Source organism: Anolis sagrei, chromosome 3 (assembly GCF_037176765.1).
Source record: "Anolis sagrei isolate rAnoSag1 chromosome 3, rAnoSag1.mat, whole genome shotgun sequence".
NCBI lineage: Eukaryota > Metazoa > Chordata > Lepidosauria > Squamata > Dactyloidae > Anolis > Anolis sagrei.
Genome location: NC_090023.1, coordinates 2,814,685 through 2,829,481, shown reverse-complemented (window position 1 = coordinate 2,829,481; position 14,797 = coordinate 2,814,685). Strand labels below are relative to the sequence as shown.

The following is a 14,797-nucleotide window of genomic DNA, read 5'->3' as shown; positions in this document are numbered from 1 at the left end:
TCTTTGGATATATTCTTTGCTAACCACATTTTCCACATGCCCGTGCATGATATTGTCCAACTGTAGTATGCCCACATTTTTATAGGCTTCAGGCTGATTGCACTTTATGGTTTGTCCATATGGTATCTCTATGCCCTCACTGTGTGTAATTTTCCCTTTCTTTAATGCCCCTTTGGCATGTTTGTCTAGGCCTAACTCCATACGGATGTCAGTGCTGAAGATTCTGTGTTGGTCAGTGACTCGATTTCAGTTTCTAATTTTCCGTAAAGCTTTAGATCATCCATGTACAACAAGTGAGAGATTTTTGGTGAATTTCTTGCTGTTTGGTAGCCTAGGTTTATTTTATGTAGAATTACTGACAGAAGGATCATTGCAATGATGAACAGCAGTGGTGACAGTGAGTCACCCTGGAAAATTCCTCTCTTGATATTAACAGTTGCATAGCTTTCGTTTCCCATGAACAATTCAGTTTTCAATTGTTTCATTGCATTTTTGTTGAACTTTCTAATATTTTCACAAACTCCAGGATTATTATTATTATTATTATTATTATTGTCAGGTTTTGCAATGTATTGTAATGTAATATAGCTAAGTCATGCACTGCTAATAGGCTTCTATTGGAAATGCTGAGTCATGCATTAACTGTATATAGGGAATCATTTGGGGAATGTGTTCTGGCCTAGTCCAGGTGATTGTGAATGATGCAATCCTGGGTTTGAGTTAAGTCAATGAGTTGGGAACCAATCAGAGATTGCTATTTGTAAAGGTACAGAATTGTATATAAGGAAGTCATGTACAGTGTATTCTCTCTCCTTGTGCTGTGATGCTGTTCGTCGAAGGCTCTATGTAATTGATTAAAATAACCTGTCTGTTAAGACAAGATATAACTGTGTGCTGTGGTAAGTTTGTAATGTCATCTAGACTGGAGGAAAGACAATGGTAAAACTGACAATGGCCGGGCATGTGCTCAAGTGTCTGTAAAAGAGTTCCAGAGTGACTGTAGTTTGTGGGAGCAGTTGACTGAAAATACTGTGCAGGAAGAAGCTATTGGAAAGCGCTGAAGTTGTGCAACTGATCTGCTGCTGAATTGTGAGATACTGAAGTAGGAAAGTGTGCATCAGGAAACCATGAAAATGAACAAAATCTGGCTACCAGTATTAAAAACTCTAAAATTACAACAGCACAACAACAGAGAGGAAACAAACAAGGACATCTGATCACCTCTCAACAAAAGTTTGCTCCAGGCACAGTCAGGCCATTGTATGCTAATCAAGGTGGTCAGTTGAGTCCTTTGTCCCACCCTGGTCATTCCACAGATATATAAGCCCTTTTTCCTAGTTCCAACAGACCTCACTACCTCTGAAGATGCTTGCCATAGATGCAAGCGAAACGTCAGGAGAGAATGCCTCTAGAACATGGCCATATAACCCAGAAAAACCTACAACAACCCAATGATTCCGGCCATGAAAGCCTTCGACAATGACATCTAATCACCTCTCAACAAAAGTTTGCCCCAGGCACTGCCAGGCCATTATATGCTAATCAAGGTGGTCAGTTGAAACATTCACACCCAGCTCCAGCAGACAAGAGTCCTTTGTCCCATCCTGGTCCTTCCACAGATATATCAACCCATTTTCCTAGTTCCAACAGACCTCACTACCTCTGAGGATACTTGCCACAGATGCAGGCGAAACGTCAGGAGAGAATGCCTCTAGAACATGGCCGTATAGCCCGAAAAAACCTATAACAACCCAGTGATTCTGGCCATGAAAGCCTTCGACAATGACATCTAATCACCTCTCAACAAAAGTTTGCCCCAGGCACTGCCAGGCCATTATATGCTAATCAAGGTGGTCAGTTGAAACATTCACACCTAGCTCCAGCTGACAAGAGTCCTTTGTCCCACCCTGGTCATTCCACAGATATATAAACCCATTTTCCTAGTTCCAACAGACCTCACAACCTCTGAGGATGCTTGCCACAGATGCAGGCGAAACGTCAGGAGAGAATGCCTCTAGATCATGGCCGTATAGCCCGAAAAAACCTATAACAACCCAGTGATTCCGGCCATGAAAGCCTTCGACAATACATTGTGCATCAGTTTGATCCTGATCCTGATGTTATGGCTTCCTCCAAAAGCCGCTGGCTCTTCTCCATGGCATCAAATTATCAAAGTTGTTCGAAATCTTGACTGGCTTGCAACGAATCCAAGAAATGGATAAATGTACTAATCCAGAGCATGCCTTTGTTGTCACGACTCCTGGCACTGAAGGCACGCGAAAGGCTGCTTTGCCTTTTCTCTTTGGGGGGCTTCCTCGCTTGGTGATTCCTCCCTTTCAGCAGGAAGCCCAGAATGAATGAATTGCGTTCTGTCATGAAACGGTGTGACTCATCAGATGGAAGGACAGGGATCTCACTGAGGGCACACGAGGACAGCGGAGCCTGTGCGTGTGGAATAACTCAACACTTCAACGGGCAATCCCCACCAGCACCTTTCCCCGATTTCTAATAATCTCCCATTTTGGCACCTCTGGAAATCCATCTGCGAAAAGCTTTTTGGGAAGAGTAGGCTTGGCTCAGCCACAGGCAGACAGCAGTGCAATGTTCGATCCAACAGAAAATGCCAGCCAAAACAATGCTGGCAAGGACAAGCCAAAGCCCATAGAATCATAGAATCAAAGAGTTGGAAGAGACCTCAATGGGCCATCCAGTCCACCCCCATTCTGCCAAGAAGCAGGAATATTGCATTCAAATCACCCCTGACAAATGGCCATCCAGCCTCTGCTTAAAAGCTTCCAAAGAAGGAGCCTCCATCACACTCCGGGGCAGAGAGTTCCACTGCTGAACGGCTCTCACAGTCAGGAAGTTCTTCCTAATGTTCAGGTGGAATCTCCTCTCTTGTAGTTTGAAGCCATTGTTCCATTGCGTCCTAGTCTCTAGGGAAGCAGAAAGGAAGCTTGCTCCCTCCTCCTCCCTGTGGCTTCCTCTCACATATTTATACATGGCTATCATATCTCCTCTCAGCCTTCTCTTCTTCAGGCTAAACATGCCCAGCTCCTTAAGCCGCTCCTCATAGGGCTTGTTCTCCAGACCATTGATCATTTTAGTCGCCCTCCTCTGGACACATTCCAGCTTGTCAATATCTCTCTTGAATTGTGGTGTCCAGAATTGGACACAATATTCCAGGTAAAGTGGTCTAACCAAAGCGGAATAGAGCATGGGGAGCATGACTTCCCTAGATCTAGACACTATGCTCCTCTTGATGCAGGCCAAAATCCCATTGGCTTTTTTTGCTGCCACATCACATTCCTGGCTCATGTTTAACTTGTTGTCCACGAGGACTCCCAGATCTTTTTCACACGTACTGCTCTCGAGCCAGGCATTGTCCCCCATTCTGTATCTTTGCATTTCATTTTTTCTGCCAAAGTGGAGTATCTTGCATTTGTCACTGTTGAACTTCATTTTGTTAGTTTTGGCCAATCATCTCTCTAATCTGTCAAGATCGTTTTGAATTCTGCTCCTGTCCTCTGGACTATTGGCTATCCCTCCCATCTCCCATCCTCGCATCTTTAGCCAATTTTCTTGAAGGTCTGATGCATAGGTATATTTCAGTCTCTTTGTCCATATTTCTTCCCACTCTTCAAGTTGAATTGTTCTCCCAATATTTTTGGCCCATCTAATCATTGAATCTTTTATGACTTCCCTTTCAGTCGCCCACTCTAACAGTTTGCTGTAAATTTTTGTAATTATCTCTCCCCCCCCCCCCCCACTCTGTATTTTGTCCCAAAAGTCTTCTTTATTCCCAAATCTTCCTAATGTTCAGGTGGAATCTCCTCTCTTGTAGTTTGAAGCCATTGTTCCCTTGCGTCCTAGTCTCCAAGGAAGCAGAAAACAAGCTTGCTCCCTCCTCCTCCCTGTGGCTTCCTCTCACATATTTATACATGGCTCTCATATCTCCTCTCAGCCTTCTCTTCTTCAGGCTAAACATGCCCAGCTCCTTAAGCTGCTCCTCATAGGGCTTGTTCTCCAGACCCTTGATCATTTTAGTCGCCCTCCTCTGGACACATTCCAGCTTGTCAATATCTCTCTTGAATTGTGGTGCCCAGATGCTGGCAAGGACAAGCCAAAGCCCATATGGATAATATTTCACAAAAACTGACCAGACCCTCCTAGAAGATGCAGCTACTATCTGGAGTTTCAAGGCAGGGAAAAAGTAGATGGAGGAGGCAAAAGAATAGGTGGCTTTTGCACCCACCTTGCTTAACATCTTTACTGACGTATTGTCGAAGGCTTTCATTCCTGGAATCACTAGGTTGTAGGTTTTTTGGGCTATATGTCCATGTTCTAGAAGCATTCTCTACTGACGTTTGGCCTGCATCTATGACAAGCATCCTCAGAGGTTGTGAGGTCTTTGCTAACAATGAGCCACAGCCACCACTAACAAAGAGCTTTATATACTGGGTTGTTGTAGGTTTTTTTGGGCTGCATGGCCATGTTTTCGAGGCATTCTCTCCTGATGTTTCACCTGCATCTATGGCAAGCATCCTCAGAAGTTGTGAGGTCTGTTGGAACTAGGAAAATGGGTTTCTATATCTGTGGTGGGACAAAGAACTCTTGTCTGTTGGAACTAGGTGTGAATGTTTCAACTGACCACCTTGATTAGCTTTTGATGGCCTAGCAGTTGTTTGGTGTGGCTTGTTAGTGCCTGGAGCAATCTTTTGTTGAGAGGTGATTAGCTGTCCCTGATTGTTTCGTCTCTGTTGTAATTTAGAGTTTTTTTAATACCGGTAGCCAGATTTTGTTCATTTTCATGGTTTCCCCCTTTCTATTGAAATTATCCACGTGCTTGTGGATTTCAATGGCTTCTCTGTGTAGCCTGACATGGTGGTTGTGAGAGTGGTCCAGCACTTCTGTGTTCTCAAATACTATGCTGTGTCCAGGCTGGTTCATCAGGTGCTCTGCTATGGCTGATTTCTCTGGTTGGAGTAGTCTGCAGTGCCTTTCATGCTCCTTGATTCGTGTTTGTGCAATGCTGCGTTTGGTGGTCCCTATGTAGACTTGTCCACAGCTGCATGGTACATGGTAGACTCCTGCAGAGGTGAGAGGATCCCTCTTGTCCTTTGCTGAACGGAGCATTGGTTGGATTTTCTTGGTGGGTCTGGAGATAGCTTGTAGGTTGTGTTTCCTCATCAGCTTTAGATATGCTGATGGCCTTGGCCTAACAACACAAGCAAAAGACTTCGAAACAGTAGAAATGCAACTTCCGAATGCCCAGAAAGATCTCTCCAACTACTACAAAGAGAATCACCTGAAGGCTAACCCAGCCAAGACACAAGTGTGTGCTTTCCACCTACAGAACCCTATTTATTTATCGTGTCATCAGCAACCATTGTATTACAATTCTAACAGAGCAAAACAAACATAGAGATTAAAAAGAAAAAGAAAAAAAAACACAGATTTTGCAAATTTGGTATTTGGTTAAATGTCCTTTGACCAGTATCTGGCCACTTGGAGTGCTTCTGGTGTTGCCACAAGAAGGTCCTCCATCGTGCATGTGGCAGGGCTCAGGGTGCATTGCAGCAGGTGGTCAGTGGTTTGCTCTTCTCCGCACTCGCATGCCGAGGATTCCACCCTGTAGCCCCATTTCTTAAGATTGGCTCTGCATCTCGTGGTGCCAGAGCGCAGTCTGTTCAGCGCCTTCCAAGTCGCCCAGTCTTCTGAGTGCCCAGGGGGGAGTCTCTCATCTGGTATCACCCATGGATTGAGGTGCTGGGTTTGGGCCTGCCACTTTTGGACTCTCGCTTGCTGGGGTGTTCCAGCGAGTGTCTCTGTAGATCTAAGAAAACTATGTCTTGATTTAAGTCGTTGACGTGCTGGCTGATACCCAAACAGGGGATGAGCTGGAGATGTCTCTGCCTTAGTCCTTTCACTATTGGCTGCTACTTCCCGGCGGATGTCAGGTGGTGCAATACCGGCTAAGCAGTGTAATGTCTCCAGTGGTGTAGGGCGCAGACACCCCGTGATAATGCGGCATGTCTCATTAAGAGCCACATCTACTGTTTTAGCGTGGTGAGATGTGTTGCACACTGGGCATGGGTACTCAGCAGCAGAGTAGCATAGCGCAAGGGCAGATGTCTTCACTGTGTCTGGTTGTGATCCCCAGGTTGTGCCAGTCAGCTTTCGTATGTTGTTTCTAGCGCGCACTTTTTGCTTGATGTTCAGGCAGTGCTTCTTGTAGGTCAGAGCACGGTCCAGAGTGACTCCCAGGTATTTGAGTGCGCTGCAATGCTCCAGTGGGATTCCTTCCCAGGTAATCATCCTCAGAGCTTGGGATGCTTGTCTGTTCTTGAGATGAAAGGCACATGTCTGTGTTTTAGATGGGTTGGGGATCAGCTGGTTTTTCCTGTAATAGGCAGTAAGAGCACCTAGAGCTTCGGAGAGCTTCTGTTCTACCATCTCAAAGCTCCCTGCTTGAGCAGTAACAGAACCCTGAAGCCAACAGAACCCTGAAGCCAACAGAAAATTGAGTTACCTTGGAAGGTCAAGAGCTTGAATGTTGTTTGCATCCTAAATATGAGGGAGTGAACTTGTATTCTGCTGCCCTGGAGACTAGGACACGGAACAATGTTAAGGAACACAATCAAACCAGACACCAACCCCCATCTACACTGCCATATAATGCAGTTCAAAACTGCATTATATGGTCTGTGTAAATTCCTATCATGCAGTCCAATGCAGTTCAACTGCATTATCCAGGACTTCCATAGGAATACCATTGATGCTTGTTTATGAAGCTATTGTCCTCCCAATCCTGCTGTACGTGAACTGTCTACAGACGTCACATGCAACTCCTGGAACGATTCCATCAGCACTGCCTCCGGAAAATCCTGCAAATCTCTTGGGAAGACAGGCGGACAAACATCAAAGTGCTGGAAGAAGCAAAGACCACCAGCACTGAAGTGATGGTCCTCTGCCATCAACTCCGCCAGACCGGCCACGTTGTCCGGATGCCCGACCACCGTCTCCCAAAGCAGTTGCTCTACTCCGAACTCAAGAACGGAAAATGGAATGTTGGAGGACAGGAAAAGAGATTTAAAGATGGGCTCAAAGACAACCTTAAAAACTCTGGCATAGACATTGAGAACTGGGAAGCCCTGGCCCTTGAGCGCTCCAGCTGGAGGTCAGCTGTGACCACCAGTGCTGTAGAATTTGAAGAGGCACGAATGGAGGGCGAAAGAGAGAAACGTGCCAAGAGGAAGGCGCGTCAAGCCAACCCCGACCGGGACCGCCTTCCACCTGGGAAATGATGCCCTCACTGAGGGAGACTTACTTAGGCGATCCCTCGTTGGACAAGGAAGATGGTCTTCCATGATGGGTTTCCCTGTGGATTCGTAGGTGACTGTGGAGCCCTATTCTTGACCCGCATCTTCTCCCACAGTGAGGGCATTGGTTTCCAGGTGGAAGGTGGTCCCGGTCAGGGTTGGCTTGACGTGCCTTCCTCCTGGCATGTTTCTCTCTTTCACCCTTCACTCGTGCCTCCTTGAATTCTGCAGCACTGCTGGTCACAGCTGACCTCCAGCTGGAGCGCTCAAGGGCCAGGGCTTCCCAGTTCTCAGTGTCTATGCCAGAGTTTTTGAGGTTGGCTTTGAGCCCATCTTTCAATCTCTTTTCCTGCCCACCAACGTTCCCTTTTCCTTTCTTGAGTTCGGAATAGAGCGACTGCTTTGGGAGACAGTGGTCCGGCATCTGGACAACGTGGCCGGTCCAGCGGAGTTGATGGCAGAGGACCATCGTTTCAATGCTGGTGGTCTTTGCTTCTTCCAGCACGCTGACATTTGTCCGCCTGTCTTCCCAAGAGATTTGCAGGATTTTCCGGAGGCAGTGCTGATGGAATCATTCCAGGAGTTGCGTGTGACGTCTGTAGACAGTCCACGTCTCACAGGCATAGAGCAGGGTTGGGAGGACAATAGCTTTATAGACAAGCCCCTTGGTATCCCTACGGATGTCCCGGTCCTCAAACACTGTCTGCTTCGTTTGGGAAAATGCTGCACTCGCAGAGCTCAGGCGGTGTTGTATTTCAGTGTCAATGTTGACGTCTGTAGACAGTCCATGTCTCACAGGCGTTTAGCAGGGTTGGGAGGACAATAGCTTTATAGACAAGCCCCTTGGTATCCCTATGGATGTCCTGGTCCTCAAACACTCTCTGCTTCATTCAGAAAAATGCTGCACTCGCAGAGCTCAGGCGGTGTTGTATTTCAGTGTCAATGTTGACGTCTATAGACAGTCCATGTCTCACAGGCATATAGCAGGGTTGGGAGGGGAATGGCTTTGTAGACAAGCCCCTTGGTATCCCTACGGATGTCCCGGTCCTCAAACACTGTCTGCTTCATTCGGGAAAATGCTGCACTTGCAGAGCTCAGGCGGTGTTGTATTTCGGTGTCGATGTTGACTTTGGTGGAGAGGTGGCTGCCAAGGGAGCGGAAATGGTCAGCATTTTCTAATGTTCCACCATTAAGCTGTATCGCTGGCATTGGGGAGAACATGCAGGTCAAGAATAAGGTTCCACAGTCACCTACGGACCCACTGCCAAAGCACCGACCTTGTAGGACCATCATCCTCAGACTACGAGGGATTGCCTAAGTAAGTAAGTAAGTAAGTAAGTAGTTCAACTGCATTATATGAATGCTCACTGACCATATATTGCAACTGATAATTCCCCAAGGAAGCCCCCTGGTCTCCTTTGTTGTCCTTGTGGCCCCTTCTTTGCATTCTCCGGCTTGCAGGACTCCTTTTCCGAGAAGTCCTGGGGATCCTGACGCCGTCTTCTGCCTTTTGTTTCTAGGAGGAGGCTCCACGGAAGAACATTGCAGAAATGACGAAGGAGGACTTAAAGGAGGAGCTGAAAATCAAGCCTCGAGATGCGGAAGACCTCCCTTTGGGACAATTCATCAAAAGTAAGCCTGTGCTTATTGCGTCCCACCTAGAACATGGACAGATTTGAAGCCGCCACCAAGAAGTCCAGGGTTGGCCAATAACGCTCTTAAAATGTTCTGGAGAAGATGAAGGCCTGTAACTTGCACCATCCAATGTCAGGAGAAACTCTCCAATATAATTACTATAATATATAATGATATACTGTTTTATTATTGTACTGGCTGTACCCGCCACGCGTTGCGGTGGCCAACCTTTCCTCCCTCTTTCTCTCCTTCCTTCCCTCTTTCCTTCCTTTCCTCTCTTTTTGTTTTCCTATCTCTCATCTTTCTTCCATCTCTACTAGGCCTGGGTAACAACGGAAAAATTTGTTTCTAAAATCGATTCGTTTTTTGGGGTTTTTTGCGTTTCATTATTTAAAATAATTACAAAATTTTCCTTTTAAAAAGTTCGATATTTACGAAATTTCGTAAATGTGAAAAAAATTACAAAACATTAACGAATCGATTTCCGAAACAATAACGAATCGATTCGTTAATGGCGGACGCGACCGCGAAATACGCTAAAAAACCTCCAAAAACTTCTGAAGCTTCCCTCTCCCTCTGTTGTTGACTGTTGGTGTGATATTATAATTTTTTTTTCACTAATTAAACAAAAAAAAACCATAAAACTTGCCCCAGACATGCGGAGATAATAACGAAACAACCTCAAAACAATAACGAAACGAATACAATAACGAAATACGAAGCATTTAAAAAACTATTTAAAAATTCGTTTTTTAAAAAAATTGCTCCAGAATGGTTCGTTATCGTTTTGTAATTGAAAAAATTAACGAATTATTAACGAATTACGAATTAATGAAACGAAACCGCCCAGCCCTAATCTCTACCTCTGTTGCATCCCTGTTCAAGAAACAAGACCATAAGATTAAATCCACCACTCTGGACTGTAGGAAAAACAATCCTTGTTTATTGATGAAAAATTGGTTACAAAAGAAAGGTAAATGCAGAGTAAAAAAGCCACAGAAAAACACAGGAGTCAATAGGATCTCTGAACTTGAGCAAAACTTCAAAAGCCACTAAACAATAACCAGGAGTCTGTTAGCCTTTTACTAACCATGAACTTGGAAACTAGAAGCCTCTGGGATTACTGGCCATGGAACACAGGAATTCTGCCAAGACCAGCCACAGTCCCGAACGTTGCTTGACCTAAAGAAGCACTCGGCAGGGACGCTCTTAAACCAAAGAAGCTATTCTTAGAAACACCCCTTGACTTTTCTGTCTGGGCCTCTTTCTGCTGAAGACGCTGTGACCTTCGTACAGACTGGGAGACAAATCTATCTCTCACTATCTGTTCTCTTCGGACCTCATTATCAAGCCCAGGTGGGGAGATATCACGGCTAATTTCCAAAACATTCTCTTCTAACTGTTGGGTTTCGTTTTCATTCCCACTGACCTCTGCATCAACAACAGATTCCACACTGTCAGAGTCAGGGAGAGCTTGCTCAGTTGGAAAAACTATCAGAGAATCCTGTTCACACAGATCAGGATCAGACTGAACCCCAACAACCTCTTTCTTTCCTCCCTTTCTTTACTCTTTGGTTCCTTCCTTCCTTCCGTATCTTCCTTCCCTCTCTTTTTCCTTTCACTTTTTTATTTCCTTCTCTCCTTCCTTGCTTCTCTATCTTTCTTTCTTTCCTTCTTTCCCTCCCTGCTTCTCTCCTTCCTTCCTTCCCTTTTTCCCTCCTTCTCTCATTACTTCTTGACTGTCCCTTCCATTTAATATTGTGTTTATATCTAAGGAAGAAGGAAAGGAAGAAGGAAGGAAGGAGGGACAGGAAGGAAGGAAAAGAATGAAGGAGGGACAGGGAGGGAGGGAGGGAGGAAGAAGGAGGGAAAGAAAGGAGGGGGATGAAGAAAGGAGGGAGGGAAGGAAATGAGGGGGAAGGAAATGAAGAAAGGGAAAGAAGGAGGAAAGAGAGGGAGGAAAAGAAGGAAAGGAAGAAGGAAGGAGGGACAGGAAGTAAGGAAAAGAGAAGGGAGGGAAAGAAGGGAAGGTAGGGGAAAAAGAAGGAGGGACAGAAAGGGAGGGAGGGAGAAGAAGGAAGGAAGGAGGGAAAGAAAGGAGGGGGATTAAGAAAGGAGGGAGGGAAGGAAATGAAGGGGAAGGAAATGAAGAAAGGGAAAGAAGGAGGAAAGGGAGGGAGGGAGGAAAAGAAGGAAAGGAAGAAGGAAGGAGGGACAGGAAGGGAGGAAAAGGAAAGGAGGGAAAGAAGGGAAGGAAGGAAAAAAGAAGGAGGGAGGGAGGAGAAAGAAGGAAGGAGGAAAGGAGGAGGGAAAGAAAGGAGGGGGTGAAGAAAGAAGGGAAGGAAGGAAATGAAGGGGAAGGAAATGAAGAAAGGGAAAGAAGGAGGAAAGGGAGGGAGGAAAAGAAGGAAAGGAACAAGGAAGGAGGGACAGGAAGGAAAAGAGAAGGGAGGGAAAGAAGGGAAGGTAGGGGGAAAAAAGAAGGAGGGACAGAAAGGGAGGGAGGGAGGAAGGAGAAGGAAGGAAGGAGGGAAAGAAAGGAGGGGGATTAAGAAAGGAGGGAGGGAAGGAAACGAAGGGGAAGGAAATGAAGAAAGGGAAAGAAGGAGGAAAGGGAGGGAGGGAGGAAAAGAAGGAAAGGAAGAAGGAAGGAGGGACAGGAAGGGAGGAAAAAGAAAGGAGGGAGGGAAAGAAGGGAAGGAAGGAAAAAAGAAGGAGGGAGGGAGGGAGGAGAAAGAAGGAAAGAGGAAGGGAGGAGGGAAAGAAAGGAGGGGGATGAAGAAAGAAGGGAAGGAAGGAAATGAAGGGGAAGGAAATGAAGAAGGGGAAAGAAGGAGGAAAGGGAGGGAGGAAAAGAAGGGAAGGAACAAGGAAGGAGGGACAGGAAGGAAAAGAGAAGGGAGGGAAAGAAGGGAAGGTAGGGGGGAAAAAGAAGGAGGGACAGAAAGGGAGGGAGGAGAAGGAAGGAAGGAGGGAAAGAAAGGAGGGAGGGAAGGAAATGAAGGGGAAGGAAATGAAGAAAGGGAAAGAAGGAGGAAAGGGGGGAGGGAGGAAAAGAAGGAAAGGAAGAAGGGAGGAGGGACAGGAAGGGAGGAAAAAGAAGGGAGGGAGGGAAAGAAGGGAAGGAAGGAAAAAGAAGGAGGGAGGGAGGGAGGGACGAGAAAGAAGGAAGGAGGAAGGGAGGAGGGAAAGAAAGGAGGGGGGTGAAGAAAAGAGGGAGGGAAGGAAATGAAGGGGAAGGAAATGAAGAAAGAGAAAGAAGGAGGAAAGGGGGGGAGGGAGGAAAAGAAGGAAAGGAAGAAGGAAGGAGGGACAGGAAGGGAGGAAAAAGAAAGGAGGGAGGGAAAGAAGGGAAGGAAGGAAAAAAGAAGGAGGGAGGGAGGAGAAAGAAGGAAGGTGGAAGGGAGGAGGGAAAGAAAGGAGGAGGATGAAGAAAGGAGGGAGGGAAGGAAATGAAGAAAGGGAAAGAAGGAGGAAAGGGAGGGAGGGAGGAAAAGAAGGAAAGGAAGAAGGAAGGAGGGACAGGAAGGGAGGAAAAAGAAAGGAGGGAGGGAAAGAAAGGAAGGAAGGAAAAAAGGAGGGAGGGAGGAGAAAGAAGGAAGGTGGAAGGGAGGAAGGAAAGAAAGGAGGGGGGATGAAGAAAGGAGGGAGGGAGGAAATGAAGAAAGGGAAAGAAGGAGGAAAGGGAGGGAGGGAGGAAAAGAAGGAAAGGAAGAAGGAAGGAGGGACAGGAAGGGAGGAAAAAGAAGGGAGGGAGGGAAAGAAGGGAAGGAAGGAAAAAAGGAGGGAGGGAGGGAGGAGAAAGAAGGAAGGAGGAAGGGAGGAGGGAAAGAAAGGAGGGGGATGAAGAAAGGAGGGAGGGAAGGAAATGAAGGGGAAGGAAATGAAGAAAGTGAAAGAAGGAGGAAAGGGAGGGAGGAAAAGAAGGAAAGGAACAAGGAAGGAGGGACAGGAAGGAAAAGAGAAGGGAGGGAAAGAAGGGAAGGTAGGGAAAAAAAGAAGGAGGGACAGAAAGGGAGGGAGGGAGGAAGGAGAAGGAAGGAAGGAGGGAAAGAAAGGAGGGGGATTAAGAAAGGAGGGAGGGAAGGAAACGAAGGGGAAGGAAATGAAGAAAGGGAAAGAAGGAGGAAAGGGAGGGAGGAAAAGAAGGAAAGGAAGAAGGAAGGAGGGACAGGAAGTAAGGAAAAGAGAAGGGAGGGAAAGAAGGGAAGGTAGGGGGGAAAGAAGGAGGGACAGAAAGGGAGGGAGGAAGGAGAAGGAAGGAAGGAGGGAAAGAAAGGAGGGGGATTAAGAAAGGAGGGAGGGAAGGAAACGAAGGGAAAGGAAATGAAGAAAGGGAAAGAAGGAGGAAAGGGAGGGAGGGAGGAAAAGAAGGAAAGGAAGAAGGAAGGAGGGACAGGGGTTGTATGGTTTTTGAGTTCTGATGGTATCACAAACGAACATTGCATTTTTATTTATATAGATATTTTACGTTGTACTGTTTTTGATTGTGAGCTGTTTTGAATCTCCGTATGGAGGGATAAAGCAGGATATAAATTAAAAAACTAAATAATTTCCTTCCTTTGCAATGCCAGGGAGCACAGCCTTGTTTGCAACGTAATGCCAACCTTTAATGAGCAGGACCTGTTGTTGTTGTTGTTGTTATTGTTGTTGTTGTATTTGTTGTATTTGTGAAGAAAGATCATCCGCTCTTCTTTCCTTTGCCCATTGCAGTGTTCCCCGTGATTTTCTTCCGAAATATCAAGAACCCCATTTTTGTGGTGCTCATCTTTGCCCTGGTCAACCTCTCCGGGATGATTGCTGGCTTGGCCACATTCATGGCCAAATTCCTCGAGCAGCAGTTCACCTTGACGGCTTCTCTGGCCAACATGATCATAGGTATGGGCCTAGGCAGCTTTTGATTGATTGATTGATTGATTGATTTTATTTAGAGTATTTATATTCCACCCTTCTCACCCCTCAGGGGACTCAGAGTGGATCACAATGCACATATACACGGCAAACATTCAATGCAATTTAGACATACAACATATATAGACAGACACACAGAAGCTATTTAACTTCCTGGAATATTGTGTCCAATTCTGGGCACCACCATTCAAGAGAGATATTGACAAGCTGGAATGTGTCCAGAGGAGGGAGACTCAAATGATCAAGGGTCTGGAGAACAAGCCCTATGAGGAGCGGCTTAAGGAGCTGGGCATGTTTAGCCTGAAGAAGAGAAGGCTGAGAGGAGACATGATGAGGGCCATGTATAAATATGTGAGAGGAAGCCACAGGGAAGAGGGAGCAAGCTTGTTTAAGGTGGCTTCCCTTGGTTTGCAAGTATAGGGCTAATGACCCATCAATCATTGTTAAGTTTTGGTTCCGCCTCTTTCCCCAGGGCTCTGGGAGGAGAGGGAGCCATTTTAGGTCTTGCATTGGAAAGCTTAGCTACAGGACATGGGTTAGCTCCACCTGTAGAGAAGCTTCGTTTCTCACAGCATCCGGGGGAACTTCCAGGGGAAAACAGTTCCAAAGGACTCCAGCTGGAGAATCTACAAAGCCTTGACTGGTAGGTCTACTTGGCACCCAAGAAGCAGTTTGGACCTGGGAGTAGAGCCCACACCAGCAAAGTTTAGAAAGTAGATTGCCCAAGGAGAGGTTAAAAGGGGTTTTCCTCTTAAAGAAAAGAAACAGTTCACGAAGCCAGTTGCCTGTCCCTTGTGGACAAGATTAAGAAAGCCACCCGTTGATTCAAAGCCTTTAAGCATTTGTTTGACCTGTTGAAGATCTGAGAAGTATTTGATTGTTTGTTGAAGACTTAAGCAATAATAAAGGACTTTGTTAAACGTTCCAAG

General features: G+C 46.2%; 1 protein-coding gene across 1 annotated transcript in view; it reads left to right on the top strand.

Annotated features, from left to right (window-relative positions):
- SLCO2B1 (solute carrier organic anion transporter family member 2B1) overlaps nt 1–14,797 on the top strand; it is a 149,380-nt gene that overhangs the window by 115,560 nt on the left and 19,023 nt on the right. Inside the window, exons 8-9 of the mRNA XM_067466410.1 lie at nt 8,843–8,954; nt 13,671–13,835. Coding sequence (XP_067322511.1) covers nt 8,843–8,954; nt 13,671–13,835 — 277 coding nt within the window. The remainder of the gene's footprint in view (nt 1–8,842; nt 8,955–13,670; nt 13,836–14,797) is intronic.